This window comes from Pantherophis guttatus, chromosome 4 (genome assembly GCF_059756535.1).
Source record: "Pantherophis guttatus breed Tessera chromosome 4, ASM5975653v1, whole genome shotgun sequence".
Classification (NCBI taxonomy): Eukaryota; Metazoa; Chordata; class Lepidosauria; order Squamata; family Colubridae; genus Pantherophis; species Pantherophis guttatus.
Window position 1 is genome coordinate 28708354 of NC_142066.1, and position 22628 is coordinate 28730981.

The 22628-nt window shown below is 41.5% G+C and overlaps 1 protein-coding gene across 5 annotated transcripts in view; it reads left to right on the forward strand.

Annotated features, from left to right (window-relative positions):
* Positions 1–2012: 2012 nt before the first annotated feature.
* The window catches only part of CNOT3 (CCR4-NOT transcription complex subunit 3), a 41982-nt gene continuing 21366 nt past the window's right edge, over positions 2013–22628 (forward strand). The window contains exons 1-7 of one of the 5 annotated variants that reach the window (XM_034419486.2): positions 2013–2166; positions 12670–12717; positions 14891–14965; positions 15362–15429; positions 15678–15752; positions 17970–18059; positions 21568–21696. In XM_034419486.2, the coding sequence (XP_034275377.1) occupies positions 14941–14965; positions 15362–15429; positions 15678–15752; positions 17970–18059; positions 21568–21696 (387 nt within the window). In that variant the 5' untranslated portion in view covers positions 2013–2166; positions 12670–12717; positions 14891–14940. Of the gene's footprint in view, positions 2167–10200; positions 10405–12669; positions 12718–14890; positions 14966–15361; positions 15430–15677; positions 15753–17969; positions 18060–18303; positions 18432–21567; positions 21697–22628 lie in introns of those variants that run through there. The other 4 variants (XM_034419485.3, XM_087893895.1, XM_087893894.1 and 1 more) reach the window with 4 other exon arrangements.

Below are 22628 nucleotides of genomic sequence, written 5' to 3' on the forward strand. Positions count from 1 at the left end.
AAGAGTTGTCATTAAGAGGCCACATAGATTTTTTTTCCCCATGAAATTTAGCATAGACAAAACACGTCACCATGCATTTGGTTGTAAAATACCATAACTATGCCTACTACCTCCATAGTGATGGTGTTTCACAAAATTGACATAACAATTCCATTCATTCCTGTCATATGTATTTGGTTATGTTTTTGTGGGCATGGGTGCATAATCCTTGCTCTGCAGTGAAATTTCCCTCCGGAAAATAGCTTTAGTATTTAGTATAACAGTGCAAGACCGGAGATTTTAATCTGGCATTTTCCATTGTTTCCCAATGAATCAAAAGACTTAATCAGGCTGGCAGTATTCAGGAGGTGCAGCTCTTTAGTCTTGTTTTTCTTTGTAATAATAGAATTTATAATCTGTTGTGGATCAGATTACTGATTACAGATTAACAGAGTTGGAAGGGGTCTTGTGGGTCATCTAGTCCAACCCCACCCCCTCCTCCCCCGCCAAAGCAGGAGACCATGCACCAGGGGTCTGCAACCTTAAACACTCAAAAGAGCCATTTTGACCCATTTCCAACAGAAAAGAAAACACCAGGAGCCACAAAACTCTTCCCATGCCTGACTGTTTCTTGAGCAGCCACAAAGCTAGCATATGTAGTTGAATTAAATGTTCTGTTTTCTTCTGAAACTTAACTTTTCTTGGATTATATCCATGGTTATTGAAAAGCTCAATCATGTGCCGGCGGGTGTCGCACTTTGGCGGTTGTGACGCATATTTTGAGTGACGGGAGCAGAGGGGTGAAAGAGCCACATGCGGCTCCAGAGCCGCAGGTTGCTGACCCCTGTCCTACACCATTTCTGACAAATGGCAGTCCACTGGTTGATTGTTCTATCAGAAAATTCCTCATTTCCAGGTTAAATCTCTCCTTGTTCAGTTATTCCTTGTCTGGCCTACAGGTGCTTTAGACTATAGCTTGACCCCTTCCTCTCTGTGGCAGCCCCTCAAATATTGGAGTCCTTAAGGATAAGCTCCTGTGTGTTTACTAACAGTGAAGTTTGCTTGCTATGCCGTAAAAGCAGCCCTGCAGCTTATGCAACAATATGATTCAGCAAACCAAGGGTTATATCACTAGTGAAGTTGGTCTGTCTCTCTCTTCGATACACCTGTTTTTTATTTGGATGCTGAGATTCTGCTCATGTTCCAATAGCAAGAAGGTACCTTCATTTTTATCAGTTGGTGAACACTGCTGCGCCCGCCTAAATCTTGACAAGCCTTTGTGATACCTGGATAGGAAGTGCTGAAATTAATCATTAAACCAAAACCCGGATAGAAGAATATCTACCTTGGAAAGGGGTCGTTCTTCCTTCCCTGATTGGATACAGTGGGTTTAATTGACAGGTTGCCTTTTAAAGCGTTTCCTGCAGATTGTCCCGCCCCGACCCCGTTTACCTTAGTGCAACCAGCTTCAAAACGAGCATGCCAATAGAAAAAGGGGAAGGTTTCTACGGGGAGGCACGGCCGTCCAATGAGAAGACAACATGTGCAGGCTTGCTTGTTTACAGCCAATGGGGAGACACAGGCTCAAAGTCTTTCGCGCTACCGCCTTTTTATCAGTTTCAACCAAACAGCAGGACCAAGGATTGAATGACAGGGCCGCCATCCAATAGCCTTTCTTACTCTTGCCAGTATTCGTGTACAGGAAGCGGTAGTCAATCATATCAGAGTGAGATTTGAGGGGCATTTTTGTTGCCCATTAGGAGGCAGACTTTGACGTAAACTCCGCCCTCTCGGCTTGTTTTTCGAGGAGTAGTAGGCGTAACCACGCCTACTACTCCATCTGCGCCTCTCCAGCCAATGGCAGCACGAGAGCGCTTTGAAGGACACCACCTCTTGACAAATAGATCCCATGCATTCCTATTAATGACAGCTGCGGCTGCGCCGCGTCGTCCCACCTTCCCCGTTCCCCCTTCCGTCCAGTTCCTTATTATCCAATCGAAACGGTGAGAGGCTTGAGGGGCGGGAGGATCATCCAATGCGTTTCAGGGGAGGGCGGATCGAGAGAAAATAGAGGGGGGAGGCTGCCGCCATCTTGGATGCCGCGGAGCCCGAGAGACGGGGGCGAGAGAAAGAGAGAGGGAAAAAAAGAAGGAGAGTGAGAGAGACCCGGAGACGCCGGAGCTGCCGGTGAGACAGCGGGAGGGGGCGGGGCCTAGACGAGGGGCGGGGCTTGCAGGTGCCTACGGGGCTCTCTCTAGGGGGCGGGGCCAAAGTGTTTGGTGGGGGCTCCATAGGGGGTGGACGATGCTTAGGGCAACGCTGTTCCTGTAAGTCTTGCGGAGGGTTTTTTTTTGGGGGGGGCGTCGAGTTTCACGGGGCGACGACCAGAGTGGGGCCCTGGAGAGGGGCTGGGGTTGTAAAGGTGAGCCCCTCGCCTGTAAGCACTGGGGGGGGCCCTTGGGCAAGGCAGCGTGGCAGCCTCGGGTGGGAAAGCGCGTGGGGTGGTGGGATGCCGCGTGTTGCTCTTAAGGGGCGGTGGGGGAGGCTTAATCTCCTCCACCGGGGATGCTGAAGGTGCCACCATGGAGGATCTGGGTGGGGGGGCTCTGTGCAAGAGGGAGCAGCTCTTAAATCGCTTAAAAGTTGCAAAACGAGGTCAGGCGGCTCTGCCTGGGGAGAGGATGCTTTCAGAACAGCCCCCCTAAGCCCCTTTCAGTCTTCAGTCATGGGGGAGAGACGAGAGTCTCTGGGGAAAGGAAAGGAAGCTGTAGAAAGAAATGTTCTCCCCCAGAGAGTAGTTAGTTAGTAGGTAGTAGATTTGGGGTAGGCCTGTTAGCCTTTCAGGGCAAAGATCCCTCCCAACTACGAGAAACTGCTGGGAGAGGTAAAGAATACGTGTCAGTGGAGTTTCTCTTATGTTCAAACTTCATAAACCTTCAACCAGCACAATTCATTTCTGGCAAGGTGATATCCAAAGAGTATACTACTCTTAAATGCTTAGATAATACCAAATACATAGATCTTTCCTTCCTCCCTCCCTCCCTCCCTCCCTCCCTCCCTTCCTTCCTTCCTTCCTTCCTTCCTTCCTTCCTTCCAGGGCATTCTGCCTTGGTTAAGATTTTTTGGTGCGCTTTATATGCTTTACAAAGTCAAAAGAGCTGGATTTTTTTTAACAGGCAGAATTCTGCACTCTGCCTGATTTCTGCATGTAAAATAAACAGTCGTATAGTCTTTGGATATCACCTTGCCAGAAATGAATTTGTGCTGGTTGAAAGTTTATGAGGTTTTAACACATCTGGAGGATCCCAGACGTGTGGAGACCGCCGTAGTAAATAGGATTTGCCTTACAAAATTTATTTCGAAAGAAAATAAAAGGGGGAAAGTCTCAACTGTGTAGTTATTTAAAAGTTAAAGCTGCGTTGCCAAAAATATGTATAACTCTGGGCTGTTGTTTAGTTGATTTTAATCTAAGAAATTCTCTCCCTCTTTGATAGATCATTAATATTGAACATAATATCAACAGGGTGGTGCTATACAGATCCAATCCCTGCTAGATTTGCTGAATCCTAGTTTCAAATGCACAGTAGATTCTTTCAGCAAACACACACACTCTCTTTTCATGTATTTATTTTAAATTCCGTATCATATCCACCCACAAAATTGTTCAAAACAAACCATGTTTTTGTGACAAAATTGTTCAAAACAAACCATGTGTTGTGCTTAAAGAAAAGTAATAATCACTGTCAGTGTAGGAATTGTCTGGACCTCTTGGTTTCTATAACTTGGATGCTGCTGTTGCATAAGAAAACACTCATAATATTACCAGCCAAATTTCTGATGAAAATTCATAACTAAAAGCCGCTTCAGGGATCTGAATGGGTAGGCAAGTTCATAATGCCCCAGCACCAGTCTCCACACCATCAGTTAAAGCAGGAGTCTTCAGTCTAAACCTTGTCTGATACTTTTGCTTGCAACTCTCATCATTCTTCACTGTTGTCTATCCTAACTGTGTTTGGTAGTTGTGGTAAGATACAAAAGTCTGGAGGGATTTGAATTGGGGAAGATTGAGTTAAAGGGTCTCTACACGTGAGATTCAGAAGGATCCTCAATTGAGGCCAGAGAGAACCATTTGCAAAAGACAGCAGGCCAATATCGTGGCCTCAGTTCATATACGGTAATTTAACTACAGTATGTTTGATAGTAGCAGACAGGAAGCAAACTGTTTAATATACTGAGTCGTCTGTGAGGATACACAAGAGCCTTAGCTATGGTGGGATTTGAATTCCCAGGTTGACTGACCATTTGCTGTAACTTAATGGTAGCTTGTAGTATCTTTACCCAGAAAGTTGGGCAACACTACAAAATACAGTCAATAAAAATCTTGCATAATTTGATTTCCTTGAGGTGGAAAGCATACTTCCAGATGGTTAGGCTATCGAAGCATCAGATCTCAAGGAGGTTATTTGAAGTTACAAGTGTTGGTACAGGAAAGCACCGTAGCATTGTCTCTACACAAAACAGACAGCTGAGGAAAAAGCCATATTTCCCTTCCATGGAGCATGTTATTTGCATTTGTGCCTTGAATGTAAAAACTGATTGAAATGCTGTAGGCCTTTGCCCATTTACGACCCTTTAAATGTACCCCCACCCTGTGCTACAATGAAAAACTTATTCTTTGGCTGTGAAATCTTTCGAGAACCCTTCATAGAAAATAAGGCTGCAGGGGATTATTTAGATAATTGAATCCATCAAGCCTTCTGATTTAGTAATTGAAATTTAAGCATCAGCAACAAATACTTTTCCAGCCTCTGCTTGGACAACATGAAAGCTTGTAGATATGTTAGGATCACATCTGTATAGTTCTGGTCACCACAATACAAAAAAAGATCCTGAGACCCTAGAAAGTGTGCAGAGAAAAGCAACAAAGATGATAAAGGGTCTGGGGGCTAAATCAAATTTGGAATGAACTGCCCCCGGAGATACGGAATATCCCTGATCTCCGTGCTTTCCGCCGTGCCCTCAAGACCCTGATGTTCCAACAGGCGGGGCTAAACATATGACCATGTGAATGATTTTTTAAAATGTTATCTAATTCTGGGTTTTATTTAATTGGCCAAACTAAGTAATAATTTTAATTAGCAATTTTATAATGTTTGTGTGTCTATATATTTCTTGGCTGTACACCCCCATGAGTCCTTGGGGAGAAAGGCGGTATAAAAATATAATTAATTAATTAATTAATTAATTAATAAATAAATAAATAAATAAATAAATAAATAAATAAATAAATAAATAAATCGTATGATGAATACTTGAGGGAACTAGGTATATCTAGCCTATTGAAGAGAAGGATTTGGGGAGACATCATAACTGTCTTTTCAGTATTTATGAGGCTGTCACAGAGAAGAGGAGATTGACTTATTTTCCAAAGCACCAGAAGACAGGACAAGAAGTAATGAGTGGAAGCTTATTAAAGAGAGATCTATCCTAGAAGTAAAGAGAAACTTTCTGACAGAACGATTAATGAGTGGAATAGCTTGCCTCCCATAATTGTGAGTGACCCATTACTGGAGATTTTCAAAAATAGACTTGACAGCTTTTTGACCAGGATGGTATAATGTCTCCTTCCTTGATCAAGGGATTGGACTAGAAGACCTCCAAGGTCCCTTCCAGCCCTATGAATGGATCTCTCTGGATATTCAGCTGCAGTGGTCCTCCTCTGGCTCTTTGAAAGCTCCGTGATAAAACAACTAGACTTTGGCAAAAGCTGGAAGCGAGGCCTTCTACTTATTTTTATAAGCTGCCTCCTGTCCTGTTGGAGATATTCATCCAACCTTTGTGCACTTCTGTTTCCTACGGTGCTCTCTGTTCAAAAGGGAACAGTCTTGTCCATTTCACCTTTTTTCCTTTTATAACTTCATCCCCCACATCTTAGAAGAGCATTAGAGAGAGAGCATTTTCTGTTAGACCCACCAACAGTGAGTTCATAACAGAGAGGAGATTCATGGTTAGGCTCAGGGACTGCAGTGTTAGCACTGAGAGAAGCAAGGCTATTTGCATCAAGAAAAGAAGCTGTATGCCAGCGAAGTACAGGATGGTATACCCTGAAGGCTGCCTTATTTATTTATTTATTTATTTATTTATTTATTTATTTATTTATTTATTTATTTATTTATTAGTTCGATTTATATGCCGCCCTTCTCCAGAGACTCAGGGCGGCTTACAATGTGTTAAGCAATAGCCTTCATACTTTTGTATATACCTGCTTAGTAGGGCTTTCCCCCCCCCCCCCCAAGTGGTGTTCTTTTTATACAAAGTCAGCTTATTTTTAACTTTGTGGACCAAATTTAATATAGTTGTTTTAAATTGGTTTTAAATTTTGTGAGTTTATGTGTGTTTTAACATGGCTGTACACCGCCCTGAGTCCTTCGGGAGAAGGGCAGTATAGAAATTTAATAAACTAACTAACTAACTAACTAACTAACTAACTATTGCCCCCACAAACCGGGTCCTCATTTTACCTACCTCGGAAGGATGGAAGGCTGAGTCAACCTTGAGCCTGGTGAGAATATGGGGGACAATATTAAGAAAATGTGGAAGAATGTTACGGGGATTAGGTTCTGGTTCAGGAATTCTTTCTTATTACCCCTTCACAACACCCTGTTCTCTGCAAATGGCATTTCAGTCTTAGTGGTTCAGGGTTATTTATCATTGCAACAATTGTATTCATGGTATGTGCTGCAGCAAGTTCCCACTAATATCCATATCTTACCTTGATTGCTTAGAGTTTCTGCGTAAAGGAGAATATGAAGAAGTGCATAATTACAAAGATAATTAGGGGCCTGGAGGCTCAAATATAGGAACTATTGCAGGAATTAGATACGTCTAGTTGGGATGACATGATAGCAGTGTTCCAATATCTAAGGGACTGCCACAGAAAAAAGGAGATCAACCTGTTCTCCAAAGCACCTGAAGGCAGGACAAGAAACAATGGATGGAAACTAATCAAGGAGAGAAGTTACCGAGAACTAGGGAGAAATTTGCTGACAGTGAGAACAATTAATCAGTGGAATGAGTTGCCTTCAAAAGTTGTGAGCGCTCCAACACTGGAAGTTTTCAAAATGACTGGACAGCCATTTGTCTGAAATGGTGCAGGGTCTTCTGCTTGAGTAGGGGGTTGGACTAGAAGACCTCCAAGGTCCCTTCCAACTCCCTTATTCTGTTAACTGTCTCAAAATGAAAATGAAGCTGAAATGGACTTTGTAGGCCCTTGTGGGTAACTCCAATCCTGTCAGAGTGTTTCTGACCTGTATCTTATAGCAAACCATGAACTTGGATTGAATTAAATAGTCTAGAGAGAATAGATAGAACAAGGCTCTTAAAATGCTATACTGTAAACCCATGTTTCTCAATCTTGGCAATTTTAAGAATGTGGTCTTCAACACAGAATGCCCCAGCTAGCCATGCTGGCCGGGGGATCCTGGCAGTTGAAGTCCAAAGCTGCCAAAGTTGAGAGACTGTGCTTTAAACACACTATTGCTCAGCAGGGAAAGCTGATAGAGAAAAGAAAGTGTTTCTACATGTAACAGATTAGTAAACTTTCAGATTCTGTTTCCACAAGTTTTGGCAATGGTGTATAACAGAGGTAGGTTTTTTAAAAAAAAAAAGACAAAACAACCTACGGAAGTAGCCTTATCAGGTGCATCTGTGATCACTCATTTCTGCAGTTTATTTTGCTATTTATTGCTATTACTGCAGCATTTTCCAGTCTGTTGCCTTTCAGATGTGTGTTTCCATCATCTCCAGACAGCAAGCTAGATATTACAGGAATTAAATTCAACAGCAGCTTCATCCTTATAATATTGTCTCAGGGCAGGAATGGAAGACCTGCTGCTCTTTAGATGCTTTAGACTACAATTCCCACAATCCAGTTGGCTGAAACAAATGGGAGCTGGATTCCAAATATTTTAGAGGTTATCAGGTTGTTCTTCCCTGGTCCGACATTATTATTTTAATCCAACGTATGCTTCATTTTCACTTCCATTGATTTTGGGGAAATTTGTGCAGGATTTACCTTTTCTCTCCGCTCCTTTTTCTGAGGCACTGGGACTTTAGAAAATGGGGGATATTCCTGTTTATCTCTCTCTAATCAATGGTCAGATATTATAAATATGGTAGCTAAATTGTCCCCAGTTGGTTTTTTTCAGCAGTTTTCTTCAGCCCACTCAGTATGGATTGTTGTTTTTGTTTTGTTTTTGTATTTTAAATAAAGCACCATCTTCAAGACTATGTGGGTAATCACCATCTATCCTTTTCTTTATCTTCAAAATAATATAGGAAAATCTATCCAAGTTAACTGAATGGTGGATAATTGATTAAAAATATTTTAAAATGTAATTTTATATTAATGGCTTTCCCCACCCCGCCCCCTGCAGTTAAGTAGCTGTTTTTTGGCATAAAAGAATGAACTAGAGCAAAACATAGAGTTTGGATATACACATCTGCATAATAGATCATGCACTTAACTGAATATTATGCAAATAATATCTTGTTTATGGTAGATTACTTCTGAATAAATATGGTTGCATTGTTGGCTTATTAGCCAGTTAATACATACATTCCTTGGGGTAACATAAATCTGCCCAGTAATTAATAGCATTTTCTTCTTCCTGGTTATATTTTCAAGTAGGTATGTTGGTGCCTGGCAAACAGACATCAGCTTTTTGTGAAGTAACAAAAATCCATCTGCAAAAGAGGCCTAAGGCCTATACAAGCAGGAAGTGTGGATTTATGCTCCTTTGTGTGTGTCTGTGTATTGATGGGTAGATACATTTCATAGCTCTAGCAATTACTTAATGTGCACATTAAAGAACAGCTCAAATCTTTCTGTTTGTTCCTCTGAATTCAAAGATGTACCTAGGAGTAAGCCTTAAAACAGTTGGAAATAAGGTTTAAATAAGCCTTGATACTGGGCAAATTAAATCATTGATTTAAATTGCCTTATTTTAAAATTGGTCCACTTTGACTCGGGCCAAGAATTTGTGCCTGCACAGTAAATAGCAATTCACCCTTTAAATGCAGCTTTGTATGCTAGGAGGTTTTCTGTTGTTGTTTTTTTCTTCAGAAACCAGTCATGAATTCTTCTTTTAAAGAAGTGAGGGGAAAAAAGCTTCCTAAAAACAGAAAACTGCTTTGTACGTCACTGTTAAGTTTTAAGTAAAACTTGAGAGAGCTTCTAAAACAGGATAGGCAGGATGTGATTTGAGACAGTTGGAGTAGTATCCTCTGTATAATTTATTGTAGATCAAGAAAGATTTATAGTTCCCTAGTTTTTGAATGAAAGCCTGGTTTACCTAACACAGCTGCCTAAAATGTCGGTGGTAAATTTGTGGCTCTCTCACATACCCATGTTTAATTGACTAAAACCTTGTTATTTTCACAGCACACTGATCCATAAATGAATTGACTATATTTTAGATTAGCAAAAGTGAATTCGGACATTTCAATAAACCATAGTATAGTTAACCACGGGTTAGCATATTGTATGAACACAACCAAACCATGTTAAAGCGCTTTTCCTTTCTGTTGCTTTGGTTGATGAAAACCAGGAAGGGCTTTTTCTGCAAAATGATCTGGTAATGGAGCCTGATATTACAGTAATGACAAATACATGGTCTCAAGACGGCCCTGCATTTTTATGTTTATTCTCATTTGCCAGATGCTTCATACTTGACTGTCAGTGGTGAATCTATAAGCTTTGATAAATATAGAATGGTTTGGCCGTGTACTTTGTTTCCTTAAGAAGTAAGCTTCCCATTAAAATTTAGAATATTAGGAAACCATTAAATTATTTAATAGAGTAGGTGTAAGTAATTTAAAATAAAGATGAAACCAAGTGTTTTAATAAGCAAAGTGGAAATCTGTAGCAAAATCCCCAATTCCTAAATTTCATAGGGCTTATTCCACAGAGTATCATTTTCCAGTCCAGTGTCCTCCAGATGTGTTGGCGTACACTTTCATAGTATCCACTATGTGCTTACACAGTGTTTTTCATCCTTGGCAATTTTAAGATGTATGGACTTCAACTCCCATAGTTCCTCAGCCAGCAGGACAAACACCACACTAACCAAATTGCCTGTTGATGGACAAATCACTCTGTTTCCTGAACAAAATCCTCCTTTCAGCCAGTTTTGTTTTGTCTTTTTTTTTTTTTTAAATATAGATCAGCTTTCTTCCCCAGCCTTTCCAAAGTGTGGAAAAGCTCTCAGGATTTTCTGCTACAGCCCATACAGGCTGATGATGTATCCTGGGAGCTGAAGTCTTAAGATGGCTGTGATGTTAGCCTGAATTTGCAAACTAACTCAGTGGAATTGACCTGACTTCCTAGTCAACCTTTCAACAGCAGTAACATGCAAAAATTGGCAGGTAAAGCTGGGAGAAAAGAGAGATCAACACTTCCTAATGACAGCAAATGAAGCTGCTCTTAATGGTCTGGAACAACTATTGGGGAGATAAAAGAGGGGGGGGAATGAAAGCGTAGCTCTGTTCCTCCAGTAGCAGATTTCATGGTCCACTCTCCACCCCAGCTTCCTGTAATTAGCAGGATTTTCATGCTGCCTCTCAGCAGAGAGAGGAAGAAGAAGGTTTGGCAGAGCAAGAGTGCCCAGCCCGGTTGAAACCGTAGCTAGAAGGTTCTTTTGCAAAGACTGATTTTAGACTTATAAATACGGTTTCCCCCATTAGGTGGAAATCTGGCTACTTTGAAGTGGCAGCTCTCTAGCCGGGCTCACAGATCACACCAAACTAAAACCAGGTTTCATTCTTTGTGATTTAGCCTGTTGGGTGAACCAGGAAATGTGGTTTGCAAAACAGTCTTTAAAGTATAAGCAGGGGTAGGCAGCCTTTTTGTGGCTGGGGCTATAATGGGTGAGGTGAGAAGCACAGCAGTTGGAATCGGATTGTGTTATACCTATTTAGTGTCTGTATTATTTACCTCTCACCTCTGAATGGAAGAGAGCTATGATGTGTATTTCTGGTAACTGCAGTCAGAGGTGACTAATGGGGCTACTAAGAAGGGTTATAGGGGGCTGTGTAAGTCTTGGGATCTCAAGGTTACCTATTTCTGATTTAATGTGTTGGGTGCAGTCATGTGTAGAGTAGGGGATTTAAAAAATGGAGGGAGGAGGGAACTTTCCTGCTGTTTTCCTTTATGTTTTCTTTCTTAATGGATAATGAAATATAGCTTGATTGTTTTAAAAAGAAATGTTCCCATGTTGTTTCCTAATCTTTACCTCCAAATGATTTATTAAAACTATATAGTAAGACTTTTACGTAAGACTAATTACATTATGATATAGTATACCAAAGTATAAACTCTGAAATACTAAATGTAAGGGGCATTGACATTTATTTTTACAGGAGAAGGAAGGGCTCAGCCTATCTTTGATAATGGGCTTCCTTCCTCTTATTGATGTAGAGATCGCTGGATTGTGGCCTGTCCTTCACTAGTCCTCAAAACTCTGGGAATGGGGTAAACATTGGCAGTAGCATCCATTTATCTATACTTACAAAGAATGCTAAACATAAGCGTTTCATATTTTAAATTCCCTTCTGCTCACCTCCAAAAAATGGAAAAGCTTTCTGGAATTGTTTTCTAGGAGCTTTGTTTTTCAATATTTCTGGAAAGTTTACATCCTCTGTCTGCTAAATTTGCATAATAGTAACACACCGGGTTAATCTTTTTATATACCACCTTTTAAGTTTAGGAACTTAAAAAAAAAAGTAAGGGGGTCCACCTAATATAATATTTCTCCAAGTATAAACTTGCCCAGTTTATCACTTCAGGAGGCTATTGTATTTATGTAGTAGACCTTACAGCAAAATTCTGAGTACGAGACTTTGGGAGTTTTCTAAAAAAAGAGAAGGAAAACATCAGCTTCGTGATATTTTGAGGGGGAGAGGAAACAAAAACTTGTTCAGCCATGGGAGTTAGTTCCTAACATTTACCAGTCTTTCTCCCACAGGCAGCTCAAGGTTTTTCTTAGCACATCTTCAGTCAAGAAAAAGAGAGATACCCCTTTGTGATCATCTGGAGGCTTTTCTCTTATCACTGTCAAGAAAGCAAACAGCTGTTCACACTAGCGATGGCAAGCCTTGCCAGCTTGGTTCTCTGCCGAGCAGGGAAAGCTTAACCTGCTTACTTCGGCATGGCCAGTGGCTTTTAAAAACACCGAAAGCCTGCAGGGAGAAGAAAAAAAATACTGCAGATGTGAGAGATGGTGACCTAGACTTTTGGGGGGGAGGGGAGGGAGGGAGGAGAAACAAACTACTGTTTTTGTTGTGCTCCGTTCTGTGCCCAATTGTATAACAGCTGGATTTGTGCAGAAAACCGGGCTAAAATATGGGTAATTCAGAGTCAAGTCTGCTAGGTAATCCTAGAAAAATTGAGTTAAGTCCATGAACCGTGGCTCAGTTAACTATGGATAAACACATCTCAAAAATATGTACTTCAGATCTCTACACCAGTTGGCTGAGTTTGCAAAAGGCATTCAACCATATAGCAACCAGTTAGGGTAGCACGTTGATTAAGCCATGGGGATCTGTATGTATAGACTTTCTCTCAAGCTTCCTGGCATGGAAGAAGGTGAGCTTGGTTCCTCCTGCTAGCCATATATTTTCTCACCTTTATAGGAACCTGGCTGGAGAGTAGGCCAACAGCAAGTGCCCAGGGGCCTCTAGGTAAGTGCAAGTTTGATCTGCTTCCTTCAGAAGGCCCCAGGGCCTCCCAGCTAAAGCTGCTCTGCTGAATAACTTAGACTAGAAATAACAGCGGCTTGTTGATGCTTAAGATGTCCTTCGTGCTCCAGTTGTGTATATGTACTCAAGGTATGGCTTTCGGTTAAGATTCCTTTCATTTTCATCCTTAGTTTGGTTTGGTTTTCCGATTGAGAGGTGCAAGCAACTACAGGTAGTCCTCAACTTACAAACAGTTCATTTAGTGACCGTTCAAAGGTACAACGGCACTGAAAAAAGTGACTTATGACCATTTTTATGACCATACCACAACCATGCTTGTGACCGTTGCAGCCTCCGTGTGGTCACGTGATCTACATTCGAATGCTTGACGACTGGTTCCTATTTATGATGGTTGTAGGGCCCCGGCGTCATCTTTTGTGACCTTTGTTGACGAGCAAAGTCAATGGGGAAGCCAGGTTCACTTAACCACCATGTTACTAATATAACGACTGAAGTGATTCACTCAACAAATGTGGCAAGAAAAGTTGTAAAATGGGGCGAAACCCACTTAGCAAATGTCTCACTTGGCAACATTAATTCTGGGCTCAATTGTGGCCGTAAGTCGAGGACTACCTGTATTAGATTTGGCCTTTTGAGAGGCCATTTCTAAAGCAGAAGTGAGATTTACTCAGGAATGCAGCCTGGAGGATGTTAGGGAGGCCAATGGCAGAACCTCTTTTCCACTCAGGGCCTGTTTGGATCCGATGGCTTAAAGAGACATGAGAAAGGAAAGGGACAGTCTCTCTTTAAGGCTCAAAATTGGCTACCATGACTGGAAGGGGGAAGGGGGGTTCTTTTTTGTGTGTTTGTGCTTCTGGAAATCATTGTCTCACACTCCAAAGCCTCAGGATGGGTGATGGGCTGAGATCAGCCCAAAAAGCATTGTTTTAAAGCAGGGGTGTCCAACTTTGGTAACTTTATGACTGATGGACTTCAACTCCCAGAATTCCCAGGCCAGCATAGGGAATTCTGGGAATTGAAGTCCACAGGTCTTAAAGTTGCCACGGTTAAACGTCCCTATTCTTGAACAAACATGGTTTGACAAAAGTGAAGGAAGCATATGAAAATTGCAATGCAGATGAAAAAAAGATGTGTTGAAATCCTCTCCAAATCTCTCCCATCTAGAAATGCCATTCTTTGGCCTCTCCCATTCAGGCTCTTACCTCTGAGGGAGAGAAAAATGCTTTCAGCACCTCTGAGAAAAAAACACCCCTCTCTGTTTTTCTTTCCTCCTACCCTCTCTTCTTTTCTTTGCGGACAGCGGAGGAGGAGAGCCTACAATTTCAGGAGGAGCCTGGTAGCATCTTTTCTGACTAACACATCTCATTAAAAGGCATAAGCTTTTGTGAACCCTGGTTCAGGCTTTTTAATAACATTCATTATTCAGAAAAGATGCTACCAAGCTCTCCCTGATATTCCACACGTACCCCTTTTCTTTGCAAACCTTTTTATTATTCAGGTAGATTTTATGGATTTTATTTGGGGGCGGGAGGTGGGAGAGAATAGCAGTTCTGAACCTTTAATTGGCAAAACCCCATGGAGAAAAAGTTTTCCGGACATAGAATGGAAAAGTACAGATAGTCCTTGACTTACGATCACAAGTGAGCCAAAAATTTCTGTTGTTAAGTGAGACTTGTGTTAAGTGAGTTTTGCCTCATTCTATGATCTTACTTACCACAGCGAGCCATTGCAATTAAGTTAGTAACACGGATATTAAGGGAATCTGGCTTCCCCATTGACTCTGCTTGTCAGAAGATAACAAAAGGTTGATCACATGACCCCAGGACACCGCAAGCGTCACAAATAGGAGTCAGTTGCCAAGCATCTGAATTTTGATCATGTGACCATGGAGGTGCTGCAACGGTCATAAGTGTGAAAAACAGTCATAAGTCATTTTTTTCAGTACCATTGTAACTTTGAACAGTCACTAAATGTACTGTTGTAAGTTTAGGACTATACCTATACCTCATCCCTGATTTTCTACTTTATGCTGCTGTTTCAGAGTAGATTTTGGAGCTGGGGGGGGGGAACGTAGAAAGAAAATAGCCTTAGGATACCAGCTTTTTTCTTTGCCTTATTTTTTGTAATTTTTTTTTCTGCTTGTTCTCCTTAAAAGTGTCAACGCTCTATAAAGTATGAAGAGAGCCCCCCTATAGTGAAGGAAACATGGCAGATAAGAGGAAGCTACAAGGTAAGCTCCGTAGCTGGGCTAGGAGCCTGGTTGTGTAGCAGAAGAGTAGAGGGCCTGTTCACCTAGACTGGCGCAGAAGAAAGAGGCGGGCATAAATTGAGCAAAAGGCAAACAGGATTCTTACTTTGAATGCCTGGCACAGGAGGCTGTGTTTTCCAAATGAGTATGGGATGTGATTAGGGAAGTGTGAAAAGAGTTAGGTTTTCTGTTGGTGTAGGAAATCACTAAAATGGGGGCAAAGGTGTTGGAATTTGGGAAGAAGGAGAAACAGGCAGCTTTTCAAAATCCCAATTGTCTTTCTCTTCCCCTTTTAGGCTTTAGGGAAGGTATGAATCTTTTAGTTCCTGTGATGGCTTTCAACTAATTTATCCTTTTGGGGGGGGGGGCTTCTTGCAGGTGAGATCGATCGGTGTCTCAAAAAGGTATCAGAAGGTGTGGAACAGTTTGAAGATATCTGGCAGAAGGTGAGGACTGCTGTCATCTCTCTGCCTGGGTTTTGTCCAAACTCCTTATTATCACCCCATGTAGTTTCTCGTCCTTATTTTATTTTTGGGAAGGGAAGATCAGGGAGAGGAGGGAAGACGTCCACTTGGCTCCCACTTTTCCTCCTTTATCCAGTTTGATTTGCCCTCCACTTCTTCCATGACACTATCAACTCCAGCCTTGATCACATCTTGGGATTCCCCACCCCCACCCCCTCTCTCTGCTACAGCTCCATAATGCAGCGAATGCCAATCAGAAGGAGAAATATGAAGCCGATCTGAAAAAAGAGATTAAGAAGCTCCAGGTGAGAACGAGCCAAGCTTCAGTATACTTTGACAATCCAATCTCAGGAGATTAGTTATGGGGAATTGCCTGAAATCCAGGGAAAGGCAGATGGGAAATGTTGTCCCCAAAAGGCTTTTGTTGGATAAGAAGAGGGGATGGGGAGTTTGTCAAGTTGCAATGCAGTGTTTGCATTCCTCTCCTGAAGACTGAATCAGAATTCCTCGGTTTGTCAAAGGGTCTTGTCAACCTTCAAGAAAACCAGGGAATCCAGGCAGTTCAAATGGGTATAAAGATTTATTGCAAGCTTAAGTGCTCTCTGCAAGAATCAGAACTAGATAAGAGTCACAGGAATTCAAGGTGGGCTGGACTTAAATCTCTTGTGGAGAGGAAGGGATTCATGACCGATGACATGCTTGACCCCTCCCTCAGGCTCAGAAGTTTCCAGACTATGCGTTCCAAAATGTCCTTTGACAGTTCCCTCCATTCTCTGCTATCATTATTTAATTCAGAAGTGCTAATAATAAAAATTCAGATAAATAATTAAAGTTCAGGGAAACATACTGTTAAGGAATTCGCAGAGTAACCCTTGAATAGCAAGGGTATGTACATGAAAGCGATTGAGAGTAGGTACAAATAAATACACTGAGTTGTGTTTACTTTCAGGAAATAGTAAGGCACAGTCCAATAAACAGTCCAGGTCATACACATATAAAGCAGGAGATAGCAAAACGACAGTCCAGGGATAATCCAATAACAAAGTCTTACCAGTCGTCGTAGTCATTCACAATAAACAGTTCTTCCGGATTTGCAAACAGTAGCATACAGAGATATCAGAGAGCAAGAACAGCAAAGAGAAACAAACCATGTTTCTAGCTCCCTCTTAAGGAGATTGGCTACAGAGCTAACCAATCAGGACACAGTATGATGCAATACAGCAGTCTTAAACCTATATTGATGGTTTATATATTGCCAACCCAACAAGGTAGGTAATACTCATTTCCTAACACATACGTTAAAATCATCACTCCCTACATTTTTCATGAAAAACAACTACGTTGGAAAAAACAGAATTTGAGCAACAAGAGAAAGGAAAAAGGTAGCAAGCTATGTTGAGTTGCTGATTGCTTGGCTTGTAACAGATAAAGGTGAAATCCAATAGTTACAGGTAGTCCTTGACTTACAACCATTCATTTACTGACTATTTAAAGTTACAACAGCACTGAAAAAGGTGGCTTAGGACTGGTCCTTGCACTTATGACCGTTGCAGCACTCCCATGAGCATGAAAATTTGGACCCTTGGCAACCAGCGTGTATTTACGACGGTTGCAGTGTCCAGGGACACATGATTGCTATTTGCAATCTTCCCAGTCAACTTCCAAATCAATGGGGGAAGCTGGATCCATTTAACAATCATGTGATTCACTTAACGACTGCATTGATTTGCTTAACCATGACATGAAAGATTGCAAAATTGAGTATGACTCATTTAACAACTGCCTTGCTTGGTTGTTAGTTAGAAATTCTGTTCCAGTTGTGGTCATAGTCAACCACATGTAGTCCTCGACTTATCGCAATTCATTTAATGGCTACTCTAAGTTACAACGGCACTAAAAAAAAAGTGATTTATGACCATTGCAGCATCCCCATGGTGACATCAAAATTCAGACGCTTAGCAACTGACTCATCCTTATGACGGTTGCACTGCCCTGGTGTCATGTGATCACTTTTTGTGACCTTCTGACAAGCAAAGTCAGTGGGGAAGCCTGGTTCACTTCACAATCGTGCTAGTATCTTAACAACTGCAATGATTCACTTAACAACTGTGGCAAGAAAGATCGTAAAATGGGGCAAAATTCAATTAATAAGTGTCTCACTTTGCAACATAAATTGTGGGATCAATCGTAAATCGAGGACTATCTGTACCTGTATAGCAGAGGGGTATAGAAATGAGTCCATACTCATTCTTCATGTTTGACCATTTCTGTACTCACAAGCTTTCCCTAACCTGAAGACACCCAGAAGGGTTGAATTTTGTATAGTTACTAACCACCATGATCGTTGGCTGCTGTGGATTATGGAATTTGAATTTGATATGTCTAGAAGGCACTAAGTTGGTAAAGACTGTTCTAAAAGGTTCCACTGTTATGAGTGTTACTCTAGGACTAGTCTCTGCTGGGAAGATCTAGTAATAAAGGGAACAGAATTTGATCATGGAACTACTTTTCTCTTTCTGCAGAGATTGAGGGACCAGATCAAGACATGGGTTGCATCCAATGAGATTAAAGACAAAAGGCAGCTAATAGACAACCGGAAACTCATTGAGACGGTAAAAATTCAAACCAAGAGAAAAAAATCTGCTAGCTATTATGTGTCAGTGCTGAGCAAAAATTCAGGTGAAATGGATGTTTTTCAAGGAAACTCTGTGGTTTTGGAAGACTAAGTGAACCAGGTTTAATTTTGTCCAGTTTTAGGCTTAGTTCTTACCAGCTTTTGCATTTAAGACTTCTTGATATTTTTATGCTTAGCTCCTCCTTAACAGTGTTGCCATTGGCTGCTAGCAGTGTGACCTCATAAAGGTGAGCCACCTGGCCATCTCACTTATTACTTAAGCTGAGTAAGTGACAGAAAAGGGGTTCTGTGGGGAGCCCAGGACCTTTTTCCACATAATCTTCCTTAGAGTGACAACATGGGATAGACGGTAAGACCTCCTTAATTTAAGGGTTTAACTGGTAGTGCTTGTGGAAGGTCTTCTAAACTTCGAGAGCGGAGGCTTCGAAATAAAGGGACTTTGCAAGGATCAAGTTGTATCTTGTATTTCCTAGGCAACCTGAATCAGTAGACATTTTATACATTTTCTTTTGGTGGGTGGGAGGCACTCTTACAAATCTCCTTGTTGTATTTTTCTAATGTCAAATCTAACCACTGTGATTAAAAAACACTGATGGTGATCATCAGTATCTGTTTGCGGGGACAAAAATGCATATTTAAGAGCCACGATGGCACAGTGGTTAGAGTGCAGTACTGCAGGTTACTTCTGTTGACCGCCAGCTGCCAGAAGTTTGGCAGTTTGAATCTCACTGGCTCAAGGTTGACTCAGCCTTCCATCCTTCCGAAGTCGGTAAAATGAGGACCCAGTTTGTTGGGGGCAATAGGCTGACTCTGTAAACCGCTTGAAGAGGGTTGGAAAGCACTGTGAAGCAGTATATAAGTCTTAAGTGCTATTGCTATTTGCTGCATCGTTCATGATTCAGGGTTGTTCTCTATGTTACATGGCTCCATGTGACACTGCTTTGGATATTTGTGGACAATATCTACTTGTTACTCACTTTGTGCCTAAAAATGTCTTTGTGTGCCTCACTTATGTATGTATAGCCATCAGTGTCATTATTCTATAGAAACAGTTAAATATTAAAAATATTAATTAATAAAAGCATTTGAAATAGACCCCATGTCCTGTTGGGGAACCGTTTCAGATATATTTCCATTCCTAAATGGAGAAGCAGAAAGACTACAAGCAATAAAAAAAGCTATAGAAGCAGAAGTAACTTCTGACTTCCTGCTGATTTTCTCATTGAATTTCTTTGTGGGAATTTAGTGGGGAGCATCAGAAATCTTCCTTTCTCCTCTCTCTTCCCTACTGCTCCTTGGTGGGAGAAAGAGCAAGGGATTGCACGACTGGCTGGGAAAATGTCATGAAACATCAAAAAATATAGATAATTTGAGTGCAGTCGCAGCCAGTAGCACTGAAGCAACTACAGTTTCCCCAAATTTCATTCACTCAGGAATCCTGGGTCCCAGATTTTGGATACATTCTATAAATTAGTCCATTTGAGGTACTTAATTGTTGCCATACAATGCATCATTTTGCCTAATTAGAGGGCACGACAATGAGAATATTAGTATCATCTTGATGGGCGTGGCAAAATCATTCTTTTGATACTTTCAAGTTAGGAAAAAAATCAGCCCCGCTATGGTAGTAGCACCATGTTAATGAAATTCACTAGTTTGGGTTGGCCTGCTCATTTGAATAACTCAGCATTGTAGACAAAACAAGCTTATGAATTTTATTAAGGAAGTTACCACAACAGTTCAGGAGCCAGGATTTCTGGATAGGAAGAAATATAGTGAATGCTCTGACCTAGGCTTCCCCAGCAGCACGAAGCCAATTCCTCCTCCGGACAAATCCCTTTTATTTAATTTACAGTGAATTCCTCTCCAGCAAAGTCTTTCCTCTCCCACAGTCTTTCAAGATAGTTCACAATTACCAACCTTTATCAGGCTTGGAGAGTGGCCAGGCCAGTATCTTTCAGACGCTGCAATACTTGGCAAGAATGCAAGAATGAACTAATTGTCTCCTGCAAACTCCCCTCCCCTTTCGCTCCTCTTTTATACTCTATGGGAGGGGCCCTTCATTGTCCACCTGTGGCCTTGCTCCCAAGTTGACCCCTGTTACTTAGCTGTTCCCTTTGTCTGGCAACTCTGCGCATGCGCACACTGGGAACAGGACGCAGAGCCCTCATCAGAGCCTTCCCCAGACTCCAGGATTGGCCCATGTTCCTTCCCAACCTCCTCATTGTCTAAATCTGCTGCCAGCTCTGCTGGCAGCCCACAACAGTGAGTCCATATTTTTAGGGGACTAAGATTCTGAGTTCAAGGATAGGCAGTAGAATTTATCTCTGGACAAGATTCCTCAGCAGGAGTCTCTTCTGGGTTTTTTGGAGCCAACTTTCATCACCTCCAAGCAATATCAGATTAAGGATTGTTTTGAAACCTATTCTACCAGTGGCAATCAAATAGATCGAAAGCGAAATTAAGATGCAGATAAAAGCCATTTTAAATGGTCTGAGATCTCCCACTTATTTTAATCTGCTCTGCAATCATTCTAATTGCTGCTTCTCTTTTTGCAGCATTCAGCTTCTCCTAAGCTGGTTAGGAATCTCTCCAACTGATGGGAGACTTCAGAAATCCACATCCAATTAATCCTGTGTCCCTCCCCACAACCCAACATTTCTTCCCAGCTGTTCAGTAATTTTCAAGCAACCAGACTGGTCACTATGAGGGGGGGGGGAGCTGTTCAGTTTTAAAAGAGAAAATGAAAGGACAGCTTAACAGTATCTGGTGGCTTAAACTTTCCCGAGGATGTAGAATTTATGGGTTATGACACAACCACCATCTCAGACTCCAGAATTCATTCTGCAGATTCATCCATTCTGTCTTTGTGGTGACTTTGATTATCCTGAAGCAGAGCCAGAAGTTAGTTGTAATAGAAGAAAATATCTGTAGGTGAGGGTTGAACTGTGGGGTCCTTGATTCTCTCTGAGCTTGGTTGTTCGCTTGCTTACAGATGTTTCAGTACCCAAGTACTGTAGGTAACAACGGTGTTGATGTTACCTAGATGGGCAATGAAATGTCTGCAGGCAAACAACCAAGCTCAAAGAACACCAAGGAGTCCAATATAAATTAATTGGTTCTATTGCCCAGTACAAACAGTGGCATTGTATATGTTCGCACAACTTCTGAAAATTTGAGAGTGGCGGAGATATCACATATGGAGAAGCCCTATGATTTGACCATAAGCATTTTGAGGTTTTCCCACCCTTCTTTCAGATCAAAAACGGTGGTTGAAGTTATGTTCATCAGAGCATATTATTATTATTATTATTATTATTATTATTATTATTATTATTATTATTATTATTAGTTTATTGTAGTGTAGATGTGCATTTTAAGTGAATGGCTGGAAAATGCCTGTTAGAGGCTGGATTCTGAGCCCTCCTGGGAACTGTATCCTGCTTTGCGTTAACTCACAGAGACTTTGTCATCTCTCTTTCCAGCAAATGGAGCGGTTCAAGGTAGTGGAACGTGAGACCAAGACAAAAGCCTACTCCAAAGAGGGGCTGGGCCTGGCCCAGAAAGTGGACCCAGCCCAGAAGGAGAAAGAGGAAGTTGGGCAGTGGCTGACGGTGAGAACTGGGGAATGTTGGCTGGATTGGATGGCAAAGCAGCTTCTGGAGAAAGCGGAGAACAGGACTAATTTTCCCCACCTTAGATTGAAAATGCAAAGGGTCCATATTAGAAATTACTCATGTGACTTATCAGAAGTTACTAGGTAGGGCAAAGAGCATCCTAAAACTTTGTAATTTTGGTGTGGTTGATGGTCTTAAGGTCTAAAAGAGCCTTTTCGCTCATCCCCTCCTCTAAGGTTAAAGAACAAAGCCGGAATTTTTGTCTTCCAAGAAGGAGACTCTTGTGGATATTTTGGTTGTTTGGTGGCAAAAGGTCTCATGATAACCTGAAAAGGAAGTTTCTTACCTGAATAAGGGAGAAGTTCTGGTGATGATGACCCTTGGCTAAATAGACAGTTGCACGATGAGAAGAGTGCAGCCGTGGCTTTGAACTCCTTGAATGCAGAACAGAGGTTGAAGCTGACCATAGAGTCATAGGGCTGGAAAGGACCTTGGAGTGAGCCCAGAGGGAGTTTCTTCAATTCAATTCATATCAGCTGTCAGTAACCAGGGTAGTTCGGGGAATAGGTTTAGGGTTCTATGCTGTTGGAAAATGGCAGTTTGTTAACAGAAGTTATGTGTCTCCCATATCTTGGCCACTGATTTTTATTTTAACAAAAGTTTTATTTACATATATATTAATACTATAAGACAGGGGTCTCCAACCTTGGCAACTTTAAGGCTTCGCTGGCCGAGGAATTCTGGGAGTTGAAGTCCACAAGTCTTAAAGTTGCCAAGGTTGGAGACCCCTGCTATAAGATACAGAAATACAAAAGAAAATAGTAAGAAAGATAGGGGAGGGAAAAAGGAAGGGGAAAATGTGAAGAAAAAAAAAAAAAGGTGTTAACATCAAAGCTCAATTTTTTACTTTTAGATAATAGTATAAACTA